The sequence below is a fragment of the Mobula hypostoma genome, chromosome 21, assembly GCF_963921235.1.
Source record: "Mobula hypostoma chromosome 21, sMobHyp1.1, whole genome shotgun sequence".
Lineage (NCBI taxonomy): Eukaryota > Metazoa > Chordata > Chondrichthyes > Myliobatiformes > Myliobatidae > Mobula > Mobula hypostoma.
Window position 1 is genome coordinate 50,783,248 of NC_086117.1, and position 25,414 is coordinate 50,808,661.

Sequence of the window (25,414 nt, forward strand, 5' to 3'; positions counted from 1 at the left end):
ATAGGCACCTGTCGTCCACTCTGTCTGTGCCTCTTATCATCTTATACACCTCTATCAAGTTACCTCTCATCCTCCCTCACTTCAACGAGAAAAGCTTCAGCTTACTCCACCTTTCCTTATAAGACGTGCTCTCTAATCCAGGCAACATCCTGTTAAATCTCCTCAGCACTCTCTCTAAAGCCTCCACATCCTTCCCATTATGAGGCAACTAGAACCAAACTCAATGATACTAATGTAATGCCCTGGTTCATATTTTTTACTGTTATGCTGTTCTGTATTTCATTTTGTGCTGTTCTGTGTGAGCTGCTTATTCTCAGCCTGTGTTTGGGTTACTGTTGAAGAGAAGAGATAGGAGAATTGCGTGCCATCCAGTTGGGATGGTCAGATTAATGGGAGGTTTCTCTGGGGAGGGAGACTAAGGTTGGGCTTGGGGCTTTTATTAGAGAGAGGTGAGAAGAGAAGACGCTGGAGAGAAGAGGTCGTAGGATTCGACTGGAAGCTGGGCCATGATTTGACGAAATCCAGGGTGAGATCGAAGGAGGATTGGCGACGGGGAAACCGTGAGCTCCAACTTGTGCACATTAGACTGTTTCATTAAAATGGGCCCTTTTCTTTTTTTGTTCTTTCTTTGCTAACCCCTTAGTCAAATTAAGAATTATAAAGCTAAATCTTTAATTGTAAGCAATGTACTGTCTGTTATTCCGTGGCCCTCATTTGTAACAGGATAACGGATTACAAAGCGCCCACACAAACGGGGGCTTTGGGGTGGGCTCACGCCTCGATCTCACACGTTTGGCGGGGCCGGAGGTTGTCTTCACTAGACTTACACAGCCGAGGAAACCAGAGCATTTCACTAATGTTTTCAGTCAGGAGGCCGAGCTTCAGGGAAGTGCCTAACCTGAGTTGTAATTTAACTCTCTGGCCTTGAAATGGGAAATACTCCAGCTTGTTGGAGTGAGAAAGAATCCCATGAGACAACCAATTTTAGCTGCTGCTGTTGATGGAGACCCAGCTCTGGTAAGTCTCCATATCATACCTGGAACCACGTCCAGGATCCTACCGTATCATCTCCTTTTTCTTTGAGATGAGCCAGTGTTGTCCACAGGATGGATCCCCACAGATATTGAACACCCAGGAACTGGAAATTGCTCATTCTTCCCACTTCTGATCTCTATGAGGACTGGTGTGAGTTCCCTTGTCTCACCCTTTCTGAAGTCCACATTCGGCTCCTTGGTCTGACTGACATTTAGTGCAAGGTTGTCGCTGTGGCACCACTCGACCAGCTGTTATATATCTCACTCCTGCCTGCCCTCTCGTCGCCATCTGAAATTCTGCCAACAATCTTTGCACAGTTGGTTGTTTTCTGTACATCGACAGTTTGTCTGTCCTGTTGGTGCAGTCTTTCATTGATCCTATTATGTTTCTTGAATCAGACTCTATCCTCTTGCCCAACCAGTAGTTATATAGCTCCACCAGCTGCCTTTGAATACTCCCAGTTACAACTTCCCATATGGGTACATCTCCATTAACCCACTTTACACTTCTCCATCCAGTCTCTTCTGACGTCAGCTTCCAGTTAAGCACACTTCTGTAACTGGTATATTAATAAGCTGTTGATGGTTGTAAGGACACAAGTGCTGGGAGGGGTGTGAGTGGTCCCAAGGCATAGTGGCTGGGATACTGCACAGGATGTCCCACAGCCACTGGTCCTCACACTGATGGGAGTTGAACATTCACAGCAGCACACCTGTTGTTCATAACGGTTTTATTCTCCTTTCAACCGTGACCATCTTCCCACCCACACCTTCCCGTTCACTCCAAGGGGAGTGTTCACCGGCATCTCTACAGTATGGGTACAATCAGATTTAACACAAGGCAGTGCAACAACAGAGCAATTGCAGTGTGTAGAAAGTGCATTTCCCCAATGTGATCCCCACAAACAGGATTTCACGCACTGCCCGACCAACAGTCCAAAGCGCAGGCCGAGAAGGATCCAGACGCAGCCCCTGCTCTCAGACGTAGGCGTTCTTCCCATAGTTACTGGAGTTGTCCACTTCTGACACGTAGTTCCTCGACACCCTTCCCACCGTCGAGCGGGGTGCTTGGTAATTGTATGAGTACGCCCTGCAGCAGGAGGAGAGAGTAAGCAACAGGCGGCCATCGGGAGGGGAGGCTTGGAAGAGGAGGGTGGGGGTGGAGAGTCTGTGGGAGGGGAGTGTGGGTGGGGCTGTGTCTGTGGGAGAGAAGTCTGTGTGGGATGTCTGTAGGGGGAGTGAGAGTGGGAGAGAGCACGGTGGTGGAGAAGTGGTGAGTGTGTGGAACGGGCTGCCAGCAATGGTGGTGGAGGCGGATATGAGGGTCTTTTAACAGACTCCTGGATAGGTACATGGAGCTTAAGAAAATAGAGGGCTATGGGTAACCCTAGGTAATTTCTAAAGTAAGTACATGTTCGGCACAGCATTGTGGGCCGAAGGGCCTGTATTGTGCTGTAGTTCTTCTGTGTTTCTCAGCGTGGGTTGAGGAGAGTTGCAAGTGTGCAGAAGGGGGAGTCTGTTGGAGGAGAGTCTGTGGGGTTGAAAATGTGTTCAGAGGGGAAAGGGGAATGTGGGAGGAAGGGAGTGTCCATGGGAGGGGCAGTGCCCATTGGGGGGGAGGTCCCATGAAGCAGTGTCATTGGCGATGGAGGAGGCAGGCCCTGAAGAGAGTCAGTGCTCCACTGGGGGCGGGGGGGGGGGTGAAGAGTGATGGGGGTGGTGGCTATGATTGCCCAGGGAGCCAGTGCCCATGGAGGGGCTTTTGCCCACAGTAAGGGATATCAGTGCCCAGTGTGGGGGCCCTGGCAGGGTCAGATCCGATGGCCCTGTACCCAGCAGTGCCAGGAACAGCACACATTGACACCGGTAGCAGCTCCCAGGCCCGGACAGTGGCAGCCTCGGGCTGAGGATTAAAGTGTGGTGCCAGGGTGTTCAGCGCTGGGGGAGGTGGGGTAATGGGAACAGAAAAGTGGGTAAATGGGGAGTTCAGGGCTCAGAACTGGACGGGTGGGTCTGGGGAAGGAGCCAGGTACATTGTGTTGAACGACAGGCGCTCTGTGTGCTGTGGGGGGAGTGAGCAGGCGAAGCAGTACCAGAGGGAGGGGATGGTTGGTACCACTGTTCACTGTTACCGGCTAGTGTGAGAAGGGTCAGGCCAGCTTTGGGAGTTGCTGTGAGGGGTGGACTGTTTGTATTGGTGCCTGGGATTGAGCTTCCCATTCAGATTAGATGAGCTGTTTGTCATGGAGCTCACATGGCAAAAATAAACACAACGAGCAACGGCAAATCGGAGGTGGGAAGCCTGAGAAGACGTAGCTCACTCTGGTTCACGGATTGAGTAGAAAAGGCAGCGACTCGAGGCAGTTTGATGCTTTGAGCAGCGGCCAATCAGCAATTGGGATTGATTGGCAGGAACAAGTTAAAGTAAGGCAGCAGCAAGCGGAGAAGCCACCCTTGGAGTGGAGCGAGTTAGAGGCTTTCTGAGGCTTTAGCTCTCCAAGGCTTCAGTGCGGAGAGGCTTGAGATGAGAGAAGGCAAAAAAGCTGTCGGTAGAGATTTCCTTCTTCCCCACAGTTTTTCCTACTTTATATTTTCTCAGTTAGAGCAGTAGAGATGCCAGGCTCCTGAGTCTGGCTCTGACTCAGAAGGGAAGGGTGGGGGGGAGAAGAGGCGAGCTGTGGGGATAGGAGATTCATTAGTTAGGGAAACAGGAAGGAGGTTCTGTGGGTGAGAATGAGATTCCTAGGTAGTTTGTTGTCTTCCAGGTGCTAGGGACCGGAACATCTCAGATCGAGTCCTCAGCATTCTTAAGTGGGAGGGGACTAGCCAGAGATCGTGGTCCACGTAGGCACCAATGACATATATAGGAGGAATGACAAAATTCTGCAAAGTGAGTTCAGGGAGTTAGGTGCTAAGTTAAAAGGCAGAACTTCCAGGGTTGTGATCTCAAGATTGTGCTACCTGTGCCACGTGCTAATCAGGTCAGAACTAGGAAGATCATACAGTTTAACAAGAGGCTAAGGAGTTGGTGTAGGAGGGAGGGCCATCAGATTTTTGGATCATTGGGCTCTCTACCAGGGAAGGTGGGACCTGTACAGAAGAGACGGTTTTCACCTGAACTGGAGGAGGACTAATATCCCAGCAGGAAGGTTTGCTAGTGCTGCATGGGGAGGGGGGTTTAAACTAGAGTTGTAAGGAGATGGGAACCAGTGCCAGAACAGATAGTGGAGAGGTTGTAGAGACAGATGTTCTTAAGATCTCAGATAAAGTCAGGAATCAAAAGGTTGAGCATGGTGTGACTAGTGTCCTGAACTGCATATATTTCAATGCAAGAAGTATCGTAGGAAAGGCAGGTGAGTTCAGGGCATGGATCAACACCTGGAATTATGATATTGTAGCTGTTAGTGAGACTTGATTGCAGGAGGGGCAGGACTGGCAGATCAATATTCCGGGTTCCACTGCTTTAGATGTGACAGAGCGAGAGGATTGAAGGCGGAGGGATGGTGTTACTAGTCAGGGAAAATGTCACGGCAATGCACAGTCAGGTCAGACTAGAGAACTCGTCTATTGAGGCGATATGGGTGGAACTCAGTAATATGAAAGGTATGGCCACGTTAATGGGCTGTATTACAGACCACCCAACAGTCTGAGGGATTTAGAGGAACAAATTTACAGATCGCAGACTGTTGCAAGAAAATTAAGGTTGTTATAGTAGGTGAGCTTAACTTTCCACATATTGTCTGGAACCCTCATAATGTAAAAGGACTGGATGGGATAAAGTTTGTTAGGGAATGAGACAAGGCAAGTGACAGAAGTTTGTGTCGGGAAACACTTTGCATCTACTGATGACAAAGCCATTAATTTGAAAGTAAGTATGCAAAATGATAGGTCTGGTCTGTGGGTTGAGATTCTAAATTGGAAAAAGGCCAATTGTGGTGGTAACAGATAAGATCTGGCAAGTGTAGATTAGGACAGACTGTTTCTGGCAAAGGTATACTTGGCAAGTGGGAGGCCCGCAAAGGTGAAATTTTGAGAGTACAAAGCTTGTATGTGCTTGTCAGAATAAAAGGTAAAGATAACAGGTTTAAGGAACCTTGGTTTTCAAGAGATATTGAGGCCCTGGTTAAGAATAAAAAGGAGATGTATACCAGGTATAAGCAAGTAGGAACAAATGAGGTACTTATCAGCAACACACATCAAAGTTGCTGGTGAACGCAGCAGGCCAGGCAGCATCTCTAGGAAGTGGTACAATCGGCGTTTCAGGCCAAGACCCTTCATCAGGACTAACTGAAGGAAGAGCTAGTAAGAGATTTGAAAGTGGGAGGGGGAGGGGGAGATCCAAAATGATAGGAGAAGACAGGAGGGGGAGGGATGGAGCCAAGAGCTGGACAGGTGATTGGCAAAAGGGATATGAGAGGATCATGGGACAGGAGGCCTAGGGAGAAAGAAAAGGGGGAGGGGGGGAAAACCCAGAGGATGGGCAAGGGGTATAGTGAGAGGGACAGAAGGAGAAAAAGGAGAGAAAGAAAAAGAATGTGTGTATATAAATAAATAACGGATAGGGTATGTACGAGGTGGAGGTGGGGCATTAGCGGAAGTTAGAGAAGTCAATGTTCATGCCATCAGGTTAGAGGCTACCCAGACGGAATATGACGAAGGGTCTCGGCCCGAAATGTCGACTGTACCTCTCCCTAGAGATGCTGCCTGGCCTGCTGCATTCACCAGCAACTTTGATGTATGTTGCTTGAATTTCCAGCATCTGCAGATTTCCCCGAGGTACTTATGAAGTATGTATAAGAAATGTAAGAGAACACTTAAAGAAATCAGGAGGGCTAAAAAAAAAGACATGAGGTTCCCTTGTCAGAAAAGGTGAAGCAAAATCCTAAGGGATTCTACTGATACGTTAAGAGCAAAAGAATTGCAAGAGACAAAATTGGTCCTCTGGAAGATCAGAATGGTATTCCATGAGTGGAGAAAAAAGAGATGGGGGAGATCTGAAATGCACTTTTTGCATCTATATTTACTCAGGAGACGGACACAGACTCTATAGAAATGAGGCAAAATGGCATCAACTTCATGGACCCTATATAGATTACAGAAGAGGAAGTGTTTATTGTCTTAAGGCAAATTAGGGTGGATTAATCCCCAGGGCCTGAAAAGGTGTTTCCTCGGACTCTGCAGGAGACAAGTGCAGAAATTGCCTGGGCCATACCAGAGATATTTAAATCATTCTTAACAACAGGTAAGGTACCAGAGGATTGGAGGATAGCCAATGTTGTTTAAGAAAGGCTATAAAAGTAAATAAAAAAAAGCATAGGCTGGTGAGCCTGACATCAGTAGTGGAAAAGTTATTGGAAGGGACCAGATATATGAGTATTTTGATAGACATGGACTAGGTAAGGATAATCATCGTGGCTGTGCATAGTAGATCATGTCTAACCAATCTCATACAGTTTTTGAGGAAGTAATCAAAGAAGTTGATGAAGGCAAAGCAGTGGATGTTGTCTACGTGGACTTTAGCAAGGCATTTGACAAGGTTGGACGAGAAGGTTCAGTCACTTGGCATTCAAGATGAGGTAGTAAATTGGATTAGACATTGGCTTTGTGGGAGAAGCCAGAGAGAGGTGGTAGATGTTTGCCTCTCTGACTGGAGGCCTGTGACTAGTGATGTGCCGCAGGGATCGGTGCTAGGTCCATTGTTGTTTGCCATCTATATCAACGATCTGGATGATAATATGATTAACAGGATCAGCAAATCTGCATATGACACCAAGTTTGGGGATTTAGTGGTCAGCAAGGAAGACTATCATGGCTTGCAGCAAGATCTGGACCAGCTGGAAAAGTGGGTTGAAAAATAGCAGATGGAATTTAATGTGGACAAGCGTGAGATGTTGCACTTCAGTATGACCAACCAGGGTAGCTCTTACACTGTGAACAGTAGGACACAAAGGAGTGCAGTAGAACAAAGGGGTCTGGGGATACAGGTCCATAATTCATTGAAAAGTGGTGTCACAGGTATATAGGTCATAAAGAAAACTTTTGGCACGTTGGCCTTCATAAATCAAAGTATTGAGTACAGGAGATGGGGTGTTATGTTGATGTTGTATAAGATATTGGTGAGGCCTAATTTGGAGTACTGTGTGCAGTTTTGGTCACCTACCTACAGGAAAGATGTAAATAAGGTTGAAAGAGTACAGAGAAAATTTACGGGGATCTTGCTGATCTGCAGGACCTGAGTTATAAGGAAAGATTGAATCGGTTAGAACTGTTTTCCTTGGAATGTTGAAGATAGAGAGGAGATTTAATAGAGCTGTACAAAATTATGAGGGACATAGATAGGGTAAATGCAAGCAGACTTTTTCCTCTGAGGTTGGGTGAGACTACAACTGGAGGTCATGGATTAAGGGTGAAAGGTGAAAAGTTTAAGGGGAACATGAGGGGAAACTCCTTCACTCAGAGGGTGGACCAAGCTGACAGCATTAGTGGTGTTTGCAAGCTCAAGTTCAACATTTAAGAGAAATTCGAATGGGTACATGGATGAATGGGGTATGGAGGGCGATGGTCCTCGTGCAGGCTGATGGGAGTAGGCAGCTTAAATGGTTTGACATGGACTAGATGGGCTAAATGGCCTGTTTATGTACTGTACTTTTCCATTACTGTAATAAATGCAGCACTGAGCTCAGAATGGTATAAGTGGGGACTTTGCAAGGATGCAACTTACTCAGTTTTACCAGTGGTTCTCTGACAAGCAAGGCAGAGGACGATCCCTCCAATCAGCTGCAACGATGCCCCGGCCCAACCAATATAGAGTCCAGGTCCAAGTTCAAACCTTCATCAGAGACCAAGAGTTACTATGATTACCAACATCAATCTCCCAAAGGCTTCTCTCTCTACCCTTACTTCTGTACTTCACACAAACAGAGGCAACTTCCTGGTGCTGTCGGTGGGGGATGATCTGTGGGGACCCCAGCTCCACTCTGCCTCATTCCTCTGTTATACGACCTGATATATAGTAATGGTGACAGGCGTGGGAGTAGTGGAGACCCCATGGAATCAAACACCTTGCAGTTAGGTTGTTTGACCAATAGGAGAAATCCATGTTTCCTCGCACCTATATAGTCTGAGGGAAAGAGTATGCAGTCACCAAGTCAGGACCCTGACTACCTGGGCCTGGGAATGACCAGCAGGCCAACCTCACAGAGGCTCAGAGACCAAGACCATTGGGCAGACGTTCAGCCAACACACACACACACACACAAAATGCTGGAGGAAAGGACCACAACCTCCCATGTTAAGTCCAGGCTTGGCTTGCTGGCCCACCCAGTCTGTACGAGTTACAGGCAGCCTGGGTGTCTACCAACAGTCGGATGGGATAACACTGAACAACACCATCTCCTTTGGTCTCCTGATTACAAGGAGCAGGGACCCATGAGGACAGATGCCCAGCAGTGACACCTCTCACTGACAATGCTGAGTGAGTTGAGAGAGCATAGATAGGAAACCCTCACGACAAGGGTTTCTAAGAGATGTCTACGAGCAGCTTCTGGGGGTGGGGGGGGGGTAGTTCTACAGACTGGCTCCAGTCAGTAATTCTGGCTCTGTGGAGCTTCCATTGTTCAGAGCTGCTTCACACCCAAATGCTGGGACATCACGAGACTTTGGTTAGGAGCTATTCTTGGTGTCACCGAAGTCCCCATGTCCAATTTCCCCATCCACCTCGGACCTACATCCAAAATTAGGGAAGCACTCTGACTAAAAGGGAACGTAACCTAGACTGATTAAATCCCCAAAAGACAAACAGTCCCACAAAGAGGCACTACAAAGGCCTCTGCTACAGCCCACTGTCCTCTCCAATCAGAGTCCATCTTCTTCAGCCCTTTGCTTTATCCACCTATCATCTCCCAGCTTCTCACATCATTCCCACTTTCTACCGCCCCCCCCCCCCACGAGACACCAGCCACTAGCTCTGTTGTTCAAAGAGCACAGAGTGCCCCCTTGGGCAACAGGATATCGACCCTCTGCGCCATGAGGGGGCTCCAACCTGACAACGGGGCTCCTCCCAGGACTATGGGAGTCACTCTGGGATGAGGCAGGAGAGGAGGGAGAAATGTTACCACCAGCTTCCCTCGATGCTGGATGGTGGAGGACAGTGAAGGAAAGTGTCCATTTATGCAAAAACCTGAAGGTGTCTCTCCAGGTGTTTGACACCTCCAAGGTGATCCCCGTGAAACAACAGACATGAACCACTCGAGTTGAGCCCCGTGGCCAGTATGTCTCCAGCTCCTTTCTCTCTTCGTAGGGAACTGAAGGAGCTGCATCCTCAGCAACTGGGCCTGGACTGGACTGATCTGAGCACCTCCCTCACAAAATTGATTCCTCTGCCCACCCTGCACGGGAGGGTCAGCCGTGAGCTGTGACGACATCCCGGCTTTATTCAAGGTGAAAATGCTCATGGGTGTCCACTGGAACATTGCAGGCGCTCCTGCATTTTGCAGTGAAGTTCCCAGGTTTCCCCAGTGGGCAGGAAACTAGAGACTGCAGAGGGGGAATGGGAATGATGGGCAGTCCACGCCATTCAACTGCACTCCACCTACGACGTGATTCCAGCCTCACATCAATGGCAGGCGATCACTCTGGGATTATCCGGAGATCTGGGTCAGTAGGTGCCAGCACTTGGGTTTGGAGAGAGGGTACTTACTATGCAGGACCAGGGAAACCTGGATTCTGGGCACTTGGAATCCAACCAGAGACAGGGACTGAGGTGGAGATACACGTTCAGTGGCCACTTTATTAGGTACACCTACTCGTTAATGCAAATATCTAATTGGCCAATCACATGGCAGCAACTTGATGCATTAGAGCATGCAGACACGGTCAGGAGGTTCAGTTGTCATTCAGACCTGACATCAGAATGGGGAAGAAATGTGAGCTGACTTTGAGCATGCAACGATTGTTGGTGCCAAAGGGTGTGGTTTAAGTATCTCAGAAACTGCTGATCTCCTGGGATTTTCACACACAAACAGTCTCTAGAGTTTGCAGAGAATGGTGCAAGAAACAAAAACATCCAGTGAGCTGGCAGTTCTAAGGTTAATGAGAGAGGTCAGAGGAAAGTGAGTGTACCTCAAATAACCATGTGTTACAACAATAGTCCACAGGAGAGCACCTCAACACACTAAACATTGAAATAAATGGGTTACAGCAGCAGAAGGCCACATCAGGTTCCACAGTGGCCATAGAACTTGATTTCACAGCGGGCAAACCATGGGGATGGAGGAATATCTGTATCAGCTGCTGGGCTCAGTCTACGGGCCTGACCTCCCTGGGGTACCCGACCTAGCTCCCGAACCCGACTGCGTTCCTGTGGAGAATTTTCCGAGCTCCGTACTCTGCACTGGCAGAGTTCGCAAACCACTCACTGGCCAGCTCCAGCTTGTGGGAAACTTACTTTGTTCCTGGGTAGATTGGGTCATAGAACTGCTGCGTGATGTTAAAGGCGTACCAGGAGACGGGGACCATGGCGCACAGGGCTGTGGAGAACGACAGATCCCGGTGAGAGAACGGTCTCGGCACACGCACAGAGCTCACCCCGCCTCTATGAGCAACCCGGCCCACCACTGCACTCATAACATTTCACACCTCCCAGCCCCTTCTCACCACATCCCCGCCCCTCGTCCCAAACAGCCTACCCTCCTGCCCCCTGCTTTACTGCGGGGAAGATGTGATTACACTGCTTGGGGCATCGAGGAGATTCACCAGGATGGAGCACTTCAGTTGTCGATTTCCCCATACAGCGGAGAAAGCAAAAGGGGACACTGCTGAGGAACATAAAGTAATGAAGGGTAAGCTGCATGCACTTTTCCCCCTCATCCAAAGTGGACACAGACGCAGGGGAAAGGGAAGGAGTTTCAAAGGGATCAGGGTGACATATTTTACCCAGGGAGAAGTGGTGAGAGCTGGGTTACTGAACAATAGACAGCCTTCTGGGGGAGATCAGCAGGTTGAAAGGAAAGGTTGATGCTCCAAACACCAGGTCCTTTTCACCCACAGGTGCTGATCCACCCTCTGAATCCTTCCAGAAGACTTGTGTCGCTCCTGATTCCAGCATCTGTGATCCTGTGTTGAGGGCATTTAAGAAATGTCGAGAAACACACTGAATCTCCCGAGCCTGGACGGGATGGGCAGGGAAGGATTCCAATCGATTGCTATGATCTGTGATGGGCTGAATGGCCTGTTTCTGTCCTGTATCACCCGCCACTCGCACATCCAACTCCCGGCTACCACCCTTTTGCTACACCACCCAGACTCTCCAAGAACAGCTGTCCACCGCCATTTGCCCCACAACACACACCGGCCAGGATGTATAGAGCTCCTCCCGCCGTCGCCAGCCTTGCTTTCGCCACTGGATCTGTTGTTCCAAACTGGGTACATTGCAGACCAAATAAACTGACGATGGTTGCAAAAAATCCCAGGAGGATAGAGATGATCATCAGGGCCTGGGAGGCTCGGACATAATCTAAGGGACAGGCAAGTAGACACGTCACAGAAGGTCATAGGACATTCAGCATAGAAGAGAACAGCACAGGATCGAGCCCTTCAGACTACCATAACCATGCCCAACCACGCTTCCAAATGAAATGAATCCCCACTGCTTGCCCACGATCTGCATCCCTCCACTCCCTGCCTCTTCGTGTGCTTACAGGAAATGAGAACATCAACCTGTCCGTCGTATCAGTGGATCAGGTCTATGCTTTGCCACAGACACCTATCGCCCTGGTAGATTACTGATACATGAGACCAAATCAAAGAAGATGAAGAGCTTCCAATCGAATCATTGTTAACCACACCCAATCAATCTTCACCGAGATAACCTGTATCCAATCAAATGCATGCTGTTCAATGGGGCATTGTGCATTAAACAAAACATTGAAAATGGTAGGGAAACACCAGACAGGATTGTGTGAGGAATGTCAGGAAGAGGAGTCAGTAGAACATGTAGTTTTGTGTTGCAGGAAGTATGGGAGACAGAGAGAGATGATGAGAATTAAACTATGGGAGTTGGAGGTGCAGGAATTCACATTAAAAGGGTTGCTGGGCATGGGTGAGAGAGCACAAGTCCAGGTATTTTTAGCATTTTTAAGGGGTACAGGGGTTTTTTATAGGATATGACGGATAAACAGGAATAGGGTACTAGGATGGTCAAAGATGGGAAGGTACAGTGTAGGTTTGTGTATGTGTGTGTGTGTGTGCGCGCGCGCGCGATTGGGTGAAGGGATTTAGAATATATGTCTAGTGCACATTCCGGAGCAGAGGGTGGCGGTAATGCACCACTAAGCTGGATGCCAACCACCGTAAAACAAGATACAGACAGACAGACATGCTATTCAAGCAAATCAATTCAAATATCACTTCAGAAGCTGCCACAGTCTCTCGTCAGGCCAGATTAGTCAATGTCCTTTCATACCCAATATTCAATAAAACCCTCAGTCAGAGTAGTATAACGTTAATGGTTTAGACTTACTTTATGGACTCAAGGGAATAGAAAACTTGAGGAAGAGGGCTTTTACTGCAACAAGCAGGCACAGCTTGGACAGCTATGGAGTAGAGTGACTAATGCAAGTGGACCCCTACAGAGGAGTGCACAGAGTAAGAGAGGAATAAACAGGAGGCTATTGAGTGGTGTATACAGGAACATAGAGACCTTGGAGAATACATCCACAGATCACTGAAGAAAGCAGGAGAGTAAGTTGGTTAAACACACACAGAATGCTGTTTCTTTAGCATGTGATGGGGGGGGAAGTATAGGTTAAGTAAGTGTGAGAGGAAGGGCAAATGTCTGTGGGAGGAAATCTGTAAGGGGGTTGCAAATATGTTGAGAGGGAGAGGGCAATGTGGGAGCAGGGTGAATGTCCATGAGGAGGGACAATGCCCATCGAGGGAGGGGTTCCATGGTCCAGTGTCTTTGCCAATTGGGGGGGTAGGCCTTGGGGAGAGTCAGGGCTGGGGGGTGGGGAAAGGAGCGGAGAGAGAAGAGTGGTGGGTCGTAATTGCCCAGAGAAATTGGGTGTGAGTACCCAGGGGAGCCAGTACGCATGGAGGCACAGACATCAATCCCGGTGTCAGGGTCAGATCCGATGGCCTTGTACCCAGTTGTGCCAGGAGCAGCACACGTAGACAGCAGTGGCAGCTCCCACGCTCGGACCCTGGGGCAGTCTCAGGCTGAGGATTAAAGGGTGGTGCCAGGGTGCAGGTGGGTGGGCAGTGCTGGGGTTGGAGACTAAGTTGGGTAAACACACACAGATTGCTGATGTTTTTTTTTATTAGCCAAAATACAAACTCTAAAGGCAGAAATGTTACCTCAGAACTGCACATTGGTTAGGCCACAGAATGAGTTATGATGCTGATGAAACCGGTGCAGTCTTGATATACCTAAAGGCCTCATGTTCCTGTTGGATACAACAGGAATTTCATTGCCACTTCAGCTCTGTGCTTCCAGGCTGTCAGCTTTGCCCCCTGTAGGAGCAAGTATCGGTGCCCCCTATCCTTTCAGAATCAGGTTTAATATCACTGACCTATGTTGTGAAATTTGTTAACTTATCAGCAGCAGTACATGATAATACAGAAAGAAAATAAATTACAGTAAATATACATATATATAAAATAGCTAAATTAAAAATAGTGCAAAAACAGAAAGAATAAAAGAGAGGTAGTGTTCAAGGGTTCAATGTCCATTTAGGAATCGGATGGCAGAGGGGAAGAAGCTGTTCCTGAATCACTGAGTGTGTGTCTTCAGGCTTCTGTACCTCCTACCTGACGGTAACAATGAGAAGAGGGTTTGACCTGATCGGTGGGGATGGGATCCTTAACAATGGAAGCCGCCTATCTGAGGCACCACTCCTTATATTTTGGATACTACAGAGGCTAGTACCCAAGATGGAGCTGACTAATTTAAGAACTTCCTGTAGCTTCTTTCAATCCTGTGCAGTAGCCCCCCTGCCTGACTCCCCGATGCCAGACAGTGATGCAGTCAGTCAGAATGCTCTCTATGGTACACCTGTAGAGGTTTTCAAGTGTCATAGGTGACAATCCAAACCTCCTAAAGAAATATCCTTTATAGCCACATTGATATGTTGGGGATCAGATTAGATCTTCTGAGATCTTGACATCCAAGAATTAGAAATTGCTCACTCTCTCCACTTCAGATCCACCCATCCACCATTCTGACCATTGAGAATTTCAACTTCAGTCACCAGCTCCACAATCTCGCAGCTCCCGCTATTTCCCAGAAACAAAAATCTCAAAGGTTAACACCGGTATGTCCAGGTGGGAGAGAAGTGTTAACATCAGTATCTCCTGGTCCTCCACACCAACATAATGACAAAGATTCAGGTGGTTCACATTCAATGTATAATCATTAGATCAGGGAAAAATAACCAATGGCAAGAAAGACACCACAACAAAGCTGCTCGCAATGATTAATGGAAAATTAAAGGAGTGGAAAACCGTAAACACAATTGTCAGAACTTTATTGCATGATATATTACTTTATTACAGTGGATTATATTTCCTTAGATTACTAGGGGATGATCATTTTACAGTTCTCAGGTGACATTAGATGACAGTCAAAGAGGTTCAGGGCTGGTACTTGCAGAAGGCGCATGTCCGGAGATGGCTGAGCGATTTACAGTGGACAAATCACACACTTTCACATTACCTGGGCAACCTTATCCTCAAGAGGGAATTCAAGTAACCAAGTCACCAGAGCAGAGGGAACATGTCTTCCTGGAGGAGACATGAAGATGATTGTCATTGCTGCACTGTTATTTATTTTGGCCTTCCCTAGGACTCTTATTAGGACTGATACAACGTCGTGAGCCAAATAGCTTGTCCAATGCTGGACTGTTCTGTCTACAACCCCATTTCTTGCATGTAGTTCTTTTGTTTCTTTATCTAAAACAATGCAACCAAAAGACATTTTAAACTGTTTCACTTCGTGTCCGGCACGCACGCCAATCTCTACGATGTTCACCTATCACAAAAGACAGGAAGAAGCCCGCAGATTCTACCCAACTCCTTCTCCAGAGCTACCCAGGCACAGACGAGGGGCAGACAGTCTCAACCTCTGGGAAGTGGAGAACTGAGTGGCCATGATGATCAGCTCGATAATCAATTCCAGGCACAGACTGACAAGGTGCTCCCCAAATATACCTTCCCTACCCTGGGGGCCAGGGGCTATGCTGCAGCCAGTACCTGCAGAGTGGCCCTTGTACCATTCCAGCGAGCTCCACCGGCTCCTGTGTCCCACATACACGTGGAACAAGAACATCTCAGCTGCAGGAATTGCAAGCAGCCTCAGAGTCGGTGAATTGTGTGCACTACGGGTCCCAGTGCAGAGGGCAAGAGCACTGACACAGGGAGATCCCCTCCCCTCACAGCCGGGGTCTTTGCAGTGGGAGAGAAGGAGGTGGAGAGGTCACAGTGAACAGCTAGGGCACAGAGTGGAGGAGACACAGCGCCGTCCGTGGCAATGAGAACAGGAAGAAGACGGGTCACAGCACACTCTGGGAGCAGGGAGTCACTCCCAGCAGCCTCTGATGCCCAAAAAAAGTGTGGGTCTCGCTCCCTGAGGAGTTGTTTTGGGTCCCAGTTCTGACAAGGAATGCTACCTGACCCCTCCCCCCCCCAAGTCTGGCCAATAGTGATCGGTCCACTTCTCTGAACTGCCCCACTCCCCAGCACATCCTCACCATCCCCGACCACCCAGGGGATAACCAGACCTAACAAGAGTGAGTATGACCCAGCCTCTGTATTGGTGCGAATGGAAACATTTACTGATGGGAGTTGTACATTAGCATTAGCCTGAAGCCACTGACCTACACACACCAGCTACCTCTGTGTGGGAATCTCTGTCAGATCTAAGGGAGGGGTCTGCCCACACACCACTAACCAATGATCCTTCCCACCCAGAGACCTAGGGCTCCCTCCCGTCCCAGGAGCAATCAATGTGCTTCTGCATGCTGGTGGCAAAGCAGGGCTGGGACCAGGGTCACCAATCCATAGAACAAACAGCATTGTGGCAACCCCAACTAGGATTCAATCCCACGGAGGTGCTCAGAACGGTCCCGCCCAGTGCCGAGCTGGGTACTGCCGCTCCTGTCAGTTTGCCCAGCCCCCTTGACAAGACTGGTACAGATGTTCATGCACACCAGTGCTCTGTGCAGTGATCTGATCTGCAGGAACAGTATGCAAGACAAGCTTTTCACTGCACCTCGGTGCATGTAATAAACTATTCTAGGAGTTTGCAGGTTCTTCCTGCAGAGTTTCACCCCTCCTGCCTCTGCCAGGGCTTCCAGCCACTGATCCCCAAGGATCTGGAACATTCCACGCGGGCGCTTGGTGCAGACACTGCAGCAGAGAGAGTGCTGACACTCATTTCAACAAAGCTCTCGGAAAAGAAGCAGAAGACCGCTGTGCCCTGTGGGTTCTGTTGTCACTGCTTCTGGAGACAAAGAACAAGTTCACATAAGGGTACATAAGGGAGGCATAACCAGGGGTTCACTGGCAACACCTTCACTAAGTTTACGGTCATAGAGTCATACGACACAGAAAGACTCCCTTCAGCCCAGCTGTCCCAAACTGATCAAAATGCCCATCTAAACTCGTTCAATTTGCATGTGTTTGATCCATATCCCTCTAAATCTTTCCTATCCATGCACCTGTCTAAGTGTCTTTTATCTGCCAAATGAACCTGCCTTAGCCACTTCTTCTGACTTTTAATGGCAGTTGGCAGTCCAACTTAAAGGTGCATTACCACCACCAACTGGACTGGAGTCTGGCATAGAATTGGGAAATAAAACCCATACGAGTTCTTTATCAAATGAAAACTAAATATCCCCGAAAAGCCCTATACATTGCAAATAATAAGAACATAACAAATAGGAGCAGGAGTAGGCCATTCCGCCCATCAAGCCTGCCCCACCATTCAATACGATCATGGCTGATCTGTACATAAACTCAGCTCCATCTACCTGCCTTTTCCCCATAACCCTTAATTCCCCTACTATGTAAAAATCTATCTAACTGTTTCTTAAATATATTTAGTGAAGAAGCCTCAACTGCTTCCCTGGGCAGACAATTCCACAGATTCACCACTCTCTGGGAAAAACAGTTTCTCCTCAACTCCGTCCTAAATCTTCTCCCCTGAATCTTGAGGCAATGTCCCCTAGTTCTAGTCTCACCTACCAATGGAAACAACTTTCCTACTTCTATCTTATATATCTCTTTCAAAATTGTGTATGTTTCTATAAGATCCCTTCTCATTCTTCTGAACTCCAGAGAGTATAGTCCCAGGCGACTCAATCTCTCCTCATAGGTTAACCCCTTCATCCCTGGAATCAACCTGGTGAACTGCCTCCAAAGCCAGTATATCCTTCCTCAAGTATGGAGACCAGAACTGCAATATTGTGAATTAAATTAAAGTCACTTCCATAACCTGGTAAAGTTTTTAAATGAAAACTATCAACCCCAAATGTAGTAGAGAAGCCTGCATTTGATTTCTTTCAACCTTGTATGCTTCACATTGTAATAGAATGCGTTCAACTGTTTCATAACAGTGACAAAACCTACACACCCCAGAGTGATGTTTTCCAACATGCTATAAGGAATAGTTAAGCTTACTATGCCTATTTCTAAATTGAGTCTATATAGTTCCTTCCCTTCTTGTTTTACCCCCTTCTCCCATCAATCCAATAGTTTGATGTATTCTGTAAAGGGGTCTCCCCTTATGCTCATTATCCCACAGGTCCTGCCACAATCCCCTAATTCTTAACCCCACCACCCCCTTAGCTCCTGGTTTGCTAAGTGGAAGGTCTATGTCCACAGTTGAACTATATCCTCAACCATTTCCTCGGACAGCCCATTCCATATACTGATCATCCTCTGCTTGAAGAAGTTGCTTCTCGGGTCCCTTTTAAATCTTTCTCCTTCAACTGATACCCTCTAGCTTTTAATTCTCTTTCTCTAGGAAATTCATTCTTTAATGTTGCCCCTCAGTCATCTGTGCTCCAAAGAATGAAATTCTGTACTGCCCAACCTCAGGGACTTGAGGCTCATTGCACTCTTTCCAGTTTGTAGTGAGATGACGGAAACGGTGCACAATAGTCCAAGTCTGGCCTCACCAGCATTGTGCAGCTGTAAAATAATGTTCCACTTATTGCCGTGATTGATGAAGGACAGCGTGCTTCTGTCTACCTGTGACATTATTTTCTCCACACTTCCCTCCCACATACATCCCCCAAGCACCTCCCCCCCCCCCACCACCACCACCAACACTTGCAATTACCAGGCTCAGGGGCTACAAGTTCACAGAGTGCAAAGACACAGGACCCAGGTAGGAACATATGCTCAGCAAAAGGCCATGGCTCCCAAAATTTCTAGCTGAAGGGATGGACCACCGAGAAACCTAGCTGTGTCAGGTCCATCCAGGACACAGGTGACCTTACTCCAGACTCCTTCACTGAGAGCCTGGCTCATTTCTCTCCCGCATCAGTGGTCAGTTTGCTAACTCTGTGCAGAGAGCACCCGTAGCCGTAGATGTTGAGATGGACTGAGGTCATTTGATTCCTTCACCAACACCCAGCTGTTGGAAGAGCCCAGCTTCCACCCCTGCAGTAGCCCAGCAGGGAACACCGCAAACCATGGCTCCTTTCTCCAGGCAGCAACTGTCAGCTATGGAAATGTCTGGGCTCTGGGGATAAGAGAAGACTCGGGGGGGGGGTCTTCTGGGATGACCCCACAGTCCTACAGGGGAAAGTGGAGGCAGAGAATCTCCAGAGATGCCCACGACTGCTGGCCAGACACCAAATGGACAACCATTCTGAATGGTCATCCCCACGTAGACACAGAGCCAGCCACCTTCCTCATGCATTGGGTAAGACAGGTCGACTTCACTGGACTTGTTGGCAGCTTCCCTCACGTCGTCCTCCCATTCAGGTCCATGAACTCCCACCACCTGCTTCGGACCAGCAGAGAGTGGTGCTTTTCCACATCCGCCCAGCACACAGGAGGTGGGAGTCACACACTCACAGAGACATAGACACAGAAACAAGCCCTTTGGCTTATCTAGTCCATGCTGTGTACTTACAAGATCTCTTTGGATTCTCCTTAATCTTCTCTGCCAAAGGTACCTCATGCCCCCTTTTTGACTTCCTTCTTGAGATCTTCTGAGCTTCACTTGATTTCCAAAGCAAGTCACCTTTTTCCTTGCAACTTTTTGCAATCTCTCTCTCTTCCATCAAATGTTTCAATGTGTGGGTACGGTACAACAGGAACCAGGAGAACAGTCCTGGCAAAGGTTCTCTGCCCGAAATGTCGACCGTACCTTTTCCTAGAGATGCTGCCTAGCCTGCTGCATTCACCAGCAACTTTTGTGTGTGTTGCTTGAAATTCCAGCATCTGCAGATTTCCTGGTGTTTGTGGTTTCCTACAATGTCGGTCTGATTGGTATACGCTCTTTTTTCTGCTTGAATGCATATTTCTTAGTCACAGGGTCACTTTCACTTGTTCTAACTCCCCAGCAAACTTCAAAGCAAAATAACCTTTCACTATCCCTGTCTGCTGTTGTGTGCTCTATCCCTTTATGCCCTCCTCCGAGGGCATGCTTTTAAAAAAACACATCGACGCCTGTGGAAAACATTGTTTTATGGTCCTGACTGGGGCTGGGTGCCTTGCATTGTTCCAGATCGTGTGTGCACGGGTGTTCTGTGTTTCTTCGACACGCCAGGTAACAGATGTTCCTTCCAACACACGCAGCCCAGAACACACCGGGTACCAACCAATGAACCCATCGGCTTCAACACAAGAAGCTGAGCGACGTGGGCGTCACCCGCTCTAAAACTATCCGAGACATGACACTGGGTACAACGCTGCGGATCTGAATCTGACCCCTTCAGTAACCACGGAAACTTACCGGCCAACATTGAATCGGGGAAAGTCAACTATATCAACAGAACAACGAACCCAGACCGGAACATTCTCATCCCCGATCGCCGTCAACGACTGCATCTCCAACGTGTCCGTCCAAGAAATCGCAAATGTGGCTCGGGAACTGAGAAAGTGCAAAGGTTTCTGACGAAGGGTCTCGGCCCGAAACGTCGACTGTACCTCTTCCTAGAGACGCAAACACGAGGAATTCTGCAGATGCTGGAAATTCAAGCAACACGCATCAAAGTTGCTGGTGAACGCAGCAGGCGCTTCCTAGAGATGCTGCCTGGCCTGCTGCGTTCACCAGCAACTTTGATGCGTATTGCTTGAATTTCCAGCATCTGCAGAATTCCTCGTATAAGTGCAAAGGTTCCCGTTCAGAAAGAGATGGAGGAGCAAGACCGGACACAGCATCCCAGACCAAACACACCCGACCGATTCCGGCGGGGATTTGACTTCTGTGCTGCCCTGGAGCTTTTCCACATTTAGGAGGGGCACCAATTTAATCAGATGTCCAAATGATGTCCATGAAGTAGGTTCAGAGACAGGAAGGGTCCAGAAATTCAGGCTTGGTGAAGTGTTCGGTGAACAGGGCGGTGCAGTGACACGTCGTATACAAACACCCGTGTCCAGCACTGTGACCGTGAACCTCAGAGACCCAACAATGTTTGGGCCCACAGACCCGGCGTCAGGTCCGAACGGTCGTCTCCAATCTCGGAAAACTATCTTCACCCCTGATCACTGCGGTTGCCAGCAGTCAGTCAGTCTGTCTGTCTGTCTGTCTGACACACACACACACACACAGGCCCTGAGTGAGACTCTTGGTCTCCTTCACCAACCACCCGCCCCCCCCAAACACCACCACCACCACCCCCCCCCCCGCCTATCACATACCGTCTGTGCCGATTCTACTACCCTGGGGTCTGGCCTCCACATCATCTGCCCTAGTCTGTGGGGGTGCCCTTGCATTATGATTTTCACTCAAACTGAGCTTCCACTCTCCATCTCCTCCACACACAGTTGTGCCCTTCTCCCTCCCTCTCCCCACCTTGCGCACCCTCCCTCTGTGCTAGCTTGGTCTTTCGCGCTCCCCCTCTGTGCACCTGTTGTTCCCTCGCCGGGTGCCCCTTGCGCTCCTACTCCAGATCCCCTTTACTCTCCCTCCCTGTTATATTTCTGCTCAGCCGCCCCCTCCCCTCCCCTTCGCCCAGCCGCCCCGGTGCGGGAGATTTCTCGCTGCCTGCTACGTCTCAGTTCTCCGCTTTCTGCCCCCCGCCCCGTACCTGACAGCCCGAACAACGAGAGGAAGTCCCTGCAGTTGTACACGCCGGTGGCGTCACTAGCGCAGCTCTTCCACAGGTTCTCGTAGATGGTGGACGTGGTGATAACGCTGCCATCCAAGGTGGACACCTTCCACTGCTCGTTGCCCAAGCACACGGCGATGAGCACGCAGCCCACCAAGCCCAACACGAAGCTCACCGTGTCCCCGGCGGACATCGAGCAAACCTGGTCCCAGACGGCGCACTGGCTTCACGAATCACTGGTCGCTCGCCGACGCGATGTCAGCTTGGCAAGTCCGGGTCTTGCCTTTGAGCAGCGCGGAGGGAGAAATGTCGATTTTTTTCACGTCAATGACCTTTCGTCGGCTCTGCTAAAAATTAGACATTCATCAAGTTGTAAATGGCAGAGCGAGGAGGCGGGGAGAAAGCAGTGCAGGGAGGGGTTGTGTCAGAAGAATCATAGCAGAGAGCGGAGAGGGGGTAACAGGAGGATGGGGGGGAATTGAAGACAACGACCGGGGAAGATCAAATGGTGGAAATGAAAGTAAAGGAGGCGAACTCTGTCCAATTTTGTGAGTTGATTGAGAAATAAAATGAACTTTGGAATTACCCAGTGGGTCAGGGAGCACCTGTAGTGAACGTCTCTCACGCCAGCTTGTGGTTACTCCGCGTTCTCTCTGCTCAGTCACTGCTGGATGGAGGACTTGGCACCGTTCCGCTCCAGGTGCTCGGTCAGCATTCTGCGTCTGTTACACTGGGATTTCCAGCAACCATGCAATCTCGTCTGTTTATCCCGGCACTTTCTGCTTTAACTCTCTGATGGAAGACTGAAGCGGGTCATGGCCCTGATCGGAAGGTGAAGTCCTGCCCCGCAGGGCTGCATTATAGACCCGAGTTCGCTTCCTGGCGCCGCCTGGAAGCCAGCACTCTCCCCGCGACCGCGCACGTTTCCTCCGGGTGCTCCGGTTTCCTCCCACAGTCCACAGACCTACTGGGGTTGGCTGGTTAATCGGTCATTGTAATTTGTCCTGCCATAAGCCTAGAATTAAATCGGGCGATTGCTGGGCAGTTTAGCTCGACTGGGTTTGTTCAACACCATATATCAATAAATAAAACATAAATAAGCAAACGCGATAAACAGGAAAGGGACAAATGAACTGGGGCTTCAACCAGGATTGGGTGGCGAGCAGGGAGGCAAGGCGGCCGTGTAACGCTCACAACCCGCTGGAGGAACTCAGCAGGGTCGGTCTCCGGCCCGAAACGTTGACCGATCGTTTCCACGGATGCTGCCCGACCTGCTGAGTTCCTCCAGCGTGTTGAGAGTGTTGCTTCGACCCCAGCATCAGCAGAGTATTTTGTGTTTGAGGGGGCAGGTGTGGCAGCTCTTTCAGATGCTTTGAGAGTGCCGAGGGAGGGGCGTGCTTGTGGCAGTGAAGCTGGGTGCTGTGAATTGCTGCATTGCTGTATGCCTGAGGGTGGGGGAGAAGGGCTGCTGTTATTTGTCCTCCGTTTCTGTTCTCTGTCCACCTGCGCGCCCCTCCACCCCGTGGAAAAAATTACAGTGTTTAAGAGTGAATGGATGGGGAAGGTTCAGAGAGACATGGGCCAAATGCTGGCCAACGGGACCAGCTAAGGCGGGCATCTTGGTTAGCATGGACAAGTTGGGCTGAAGGGCCTGTATGACTGGCACAGACTGTCTCTGTTGCTCGATCTGCCTCCCTACTTTATTGGTTAAAACCTAATTTGTTTTACTTCTCAGGTCAGACCATCGGATGTGGTGAACCTGACACCATCTGAGCTGTTGCATCTTTCATCTTCACCATTTCATTCACATCTGGCAACGTGGAGCAACACACAACCTGCAGGAGGAGCATGGCGGGTCCGGCTGTATCCGTGGGAGAGAAGGAGTTCTCGAAGTTTTTTTTAATATTCTTTTTATTTTTTTATTACAAAGAACAAAAAAAAAGACAGCACATCCACAAAAACCACGACCTTAACAAAATCAAATTAAATATTGAGCAGCAAAAGAGAGAAAAATATGAAGGCAAAAGTAAACATAGACCGCACCAGAAAACCTCAGTCCTCACCCCGTAAGAAAGTCCAATGCAGGGCCCCATTCCTTTCAAAGATGTCCCCTCTGTCCTCATTACATAATCTCAGTCTCTCCAAATGTAAAGTATTTGCCAGTTGGAATTGTCGAAGTTTCGGGGTGAAACCCTGTATCAGGACTGAGAGCGGAGAGGGGAGATAGCCGGCATAAAGAAGGAATGGTGACACAGGAGCTGGAGTTGATTGGCGGACAGAGGAGGGGTGACAGATGACAGGCAGGTGGTGCCAGGTAGGGCTGGAGTTGGGAGAATGATAGATGGAGGCAGAGAGAGAGGAAAATATATTTGGATCCACAAATGGAATGAGGTGGGGAAGATATCGCCAGTCCTCACACTTGTTCGCTACCTTGCTCCATCTGCCTCTCCACATACTTTAAATGTTTAACCCAGCCAAGTGTGAGGTATTGTACTTTGAAAGAGCAAATATAAAGGGGAAGTAAACGGTTAATGGTTGGACTCTTTAACAGTGCTGCTGTACTGAGGGATCTTGGAGTCCAAGTCCAAAACTTCCCGAAATTGGCTGCATAAGTTGATAAGATGGCTTTTTTTTTTAAAAAAGGCATATGACGTGCTTGCCTTTGTAGTTAAAGCTCTATGTTCAAGAGCCAGGAAGTGATGTTACAATTTGATAAAGCTCTCACCAGGCAGCATCTGGACTGCGTTCAGTTCAAGTTGCTCTGTTGCGGGAAGGGTGTCGAGCCTTTGTAAACGCTGCAGAAGTGGTTTACAAGAATGCCATGCCATTTGGATTAGAGGGCATGTGCTATGGGGGGGGCGGTTAGACAAAATTGGGTTGTTTACTCTTGAATGGCGGAGGCTGACGGGAGATCTGATAAAGGTTTATTAAATAATGAGAGGTGTAGGTAACAGTAGACAGCCAGCATCCTTCCCAGAGTTGAAATATCTAATGGTAGAGAACATGTATTTAAGCTAAGTGCTGGGTTAAGTGTAAATTCAAAGGAGATATGCAGGGCGTGGTTTTTACACAGAGAGTGGTGGGTGCAGAATGTGCTGCTGGGGGTGGTAGTGGGGGCAAATACATACAAGAGGCTCCTGGATAAGCACATGAATGGAAGGATTTAGATATTTATGAGGGCAGAAGAGATAAATTCAATTGGGCATTTGATTACTATTTTAATTATCGCAGCACAACATTGTGAGATGAATGGCCTGTTCTTATTCCATTATATTCTATGCTCCGCTGACCTGCGAGCCTCACTTCAGTGATGGGGAAATTACTGGGAAAAATTCTGAGGAACAGGGTTATCAAACACTTGGGAAGGCAGTGTCTAATCAAAGCTAGCCAGCGTGGATTTGTCAGGGGCAAATTTTGTCTGACCAATCCGAACAAATTTTTTGAAGATATTAAGAAGTGCAGTAGATATGCTTGGACAGTGCATGGTCTTCAGCATGGTCTTCAGCATGGTCTTCAGCATGGTCTTCAACATGGTCTTCAACAAGATTCTGCATGGCAGATCTCCAAAGAGGCCTAAGGGATCCAGGGTAAGTAGGTAATTTGGATACATTACTGGTTTCTCAGTAGGAGAAAGAGCATGATGGTAGCGAGTCAGCGTTGCGACTGGATGCCGATGACTAGTGGTGCTCCACAGGGATCATTGCTATTTGTAAAACACTGAATGATTTGAATAAGGATGTGGGAGACATGGCAGTAAGTTTGCTGGTGACACAAAGATGGTGAAGTTGTTCATAGTGGAGAGAGTGGTCTTAAGGTCACAAGATGATAACGATGTATTGGTGAAATGGGCTGAGAAAAGGCAGATGCAGTTTAATGCTGGTGTTGCTGAAACCAAAGGGATAAACTTGGAAACACCACAAACGGGGAAGGAATAAATGGGTCGGCATTACAGGTGGATAGTCCACAGCAGAATATATCAATCTAACACAAACAGAAAACAGGTGGCTCGAAATTTGACACTGAGACCAAGGGGCCACAAAGGGCCCAGAGATGATGAGGAGCTGATTCTCTAGCTTATGTTGGTTGTTACTATTCTCA

General features: G+C 48.6%; 1 protein-coding gene across 1 annotated transcript; it reads right to left on the bottom strand.

Annotated features, from left to right (window-relative positions):
• Nucleotides 1–1,746: 1,746 nt before the first annotated feature.
• Nucleotides 1,747–21,825, bottom strand: cldn15a (claudin 15a). Its single transcript, XM_063073972.1, has 5 exons — nucleotides 21,296–21,825; nucleotides 11,383–11,547; nucleotides 10,480–10,561; nucleotides 7,756–7,863; nucleotides 1,747–2,124 (listed from the first exon to the last, which is right to left on the bottom strand). The coding sequence occupies exons 1-5, from the start codon at nucleotides 21,507–21,509 to the stop codon at nucleotides 2,013–2,015; spliced, it is 681 nt and encodes a 226-aa protein (XP_062930042.1). The 5' UTR covers nucleotides 21,510–21,825; the 3' UTR covers nucleotides 1,747–2,012.
• Between the last annotated feature and the right edge of the window lie 3,589 nt (nucleotides 21,826–25,414).

Excerpts from the sequence above, each read along its gene's own strand:
- cldn15a (XM_063073972.1), bottom strand. The coding sequence starts at position 21,509 with ATGTCCGCCGGGGACACGGTGAGCTTCGTGTTGGGCTTGGTGGGCTGC. Across the intron at positions 11,548-21,295 it reads CTCGTTGTTCGGGCTGTCAG|ATTATGTCCGAGCCTCCCAG; the intron begins GTACGGGGCGGG and ends CCTGTCCCTTAG. Across the intron at positions 7,864-10,479 it reads CCAATCTACCCAGGAACAAA|GTTTGAACTTGGACCTGGAC; the intron begins GTAAGTTTCCCA and ends TCTCTGATGAAG.